Source organism: Chrysochloris asiatica, unplaced genomic scaffold (genome assembly GCF_000296735.1).
Source record: "Chrysochloris asiatica unplaced genomic scaffold, ChrAsi1.0 scaffold00089, whole genome shotgun sequence".
NCBI classification, from domain to species: domain Eukaryota; kingdom Metazoa; phylum Chordata; class Mammalia; order Afrosoricida; family Chrysochloridae; genus Chrysochloris; species Chrysochloris asiatica.
The window spans coordinates 5,281,960-5,283,085 of record NW_006408607.1 but is presented as its reverse complement, the minus strand read 5'-3'; the positions used below and the strand labels follow the sequence as shown (position 1 = coordinate 5,283,085).

General features: G+C 55.2%; 1 protein-coding gene across 1 annotated transcript in view; it reads left to right on the top strand.

Annotated features, from left to right (window-relative positions):
• Positions 1 to 964: 964 nt before the first annotated feature.
• The window catches only part of LGI2 (leucine-rich repeat LGI family, member 2), a 63,350-nt gene continuing 63,188 nt past the window's right edge, over positions 965 to 1,126 (top strand). Inside the window, exon 1 of the mRNA XM_006866315.1 lies at positions 965 to 1,107. Coding sequence (XP_006866377.1) covers positions 965 to 1,107 — 143 coding nt within the window. The remainder of the gene's footprint in view (positions 1,108 to 1,126) is intronic.

The following is a 1,126-nucleotide window of genomic DNA, read 5'->3' as shown; positions in this document are numbered from 1 at the left end:
GGGGTGAAAGATTAAATGTATGCTGCCTAGAATGATCAGGCCTCTTGTTCCATGAACAATTATAGAGTTGATTTCAACTCATGGCAAACCCGTGTGTTACAGAGTAGAACTTGCCACATAGGATTTTCTTGGCCTCAATCTTACAGAAGCAGACCGCCAGGTCTTTCTTCTGTGGCTCTTCTGGGTAAGTTTCAAACTGTCAACCAGTTAGTTGTTAAGTGTCTTTGAGTGGATTCCGACTCAGCAATCCTGTATAGCGTTTCTGAGGAGCAGTTGTTGAGCTTGAACTGCCAACCTTGACGTTCAAACCGACCTTGCAGCCCTGTATTACCCCACAGCGTTACACCTCCAGCACAAATGGTTTGTGCTACCCTCTGTTTCATTGGGATGGGGCTGGTCGGGCAGTAAGCATGCTGAGCTAGGGAAAACTTTTGCTGGCTTTCAGTAGGTTTCTTTACAACCGAGAGCAGGCCCCAGCAGCTGGGGAGGCAGTGTTCTATGCACATTTCTTCAGTATGGAGGGTAGATGGAGTCTGTTACCCGAGGGTGCGGTAGAAACCAGAGCCAGACCCTTACCGCCCCAGCGCAAAACTGCTCCGGGGCAAAAGACAAGCACAGTCTTCACTACTAGACGCCAAGCCCGGGTTCATTTAATTTCTTCTCTTAAACATTAACGACTGCTCAAAATCTGTGGTGAGCGGCTCCCTCCCAGAGAAATCCAGCCAGTTTCTTTGGCTCCTACTTTCCATTTTGGCCTCACCTTTTGGCCTCCCTGAAAGGAGCCCAGGGCCTCCCTGGGATTATTTCCAGCATGCAGGGGCACTTTTCAGCCAGGACCCCAGGAGTGTCCTCCAGGGCGGCCCCTCTCCCAAGGGGCACCTTCTGCCCCGCCTTCCCCATCCCCCAAGGTCACTCAACTTTTCTCTCTGCCCAGCTCCCAGAGAGGTCCTGAGGTCGTGCAGGGATGGGGGCCAGGGGTCGGGGGCGTGCCGGGAGGCAGGGGCCGGGCGGGGCGGATGCCTGCCAGGCATTATTCATTGGCCAGAGCTGGGCTGCAGGCGCGGGTGCTGATGTCAGGCAGGCGCAAGTGCGGCGGGCGCAGCGGCGGTGGCCGCCCAGCAGCCCG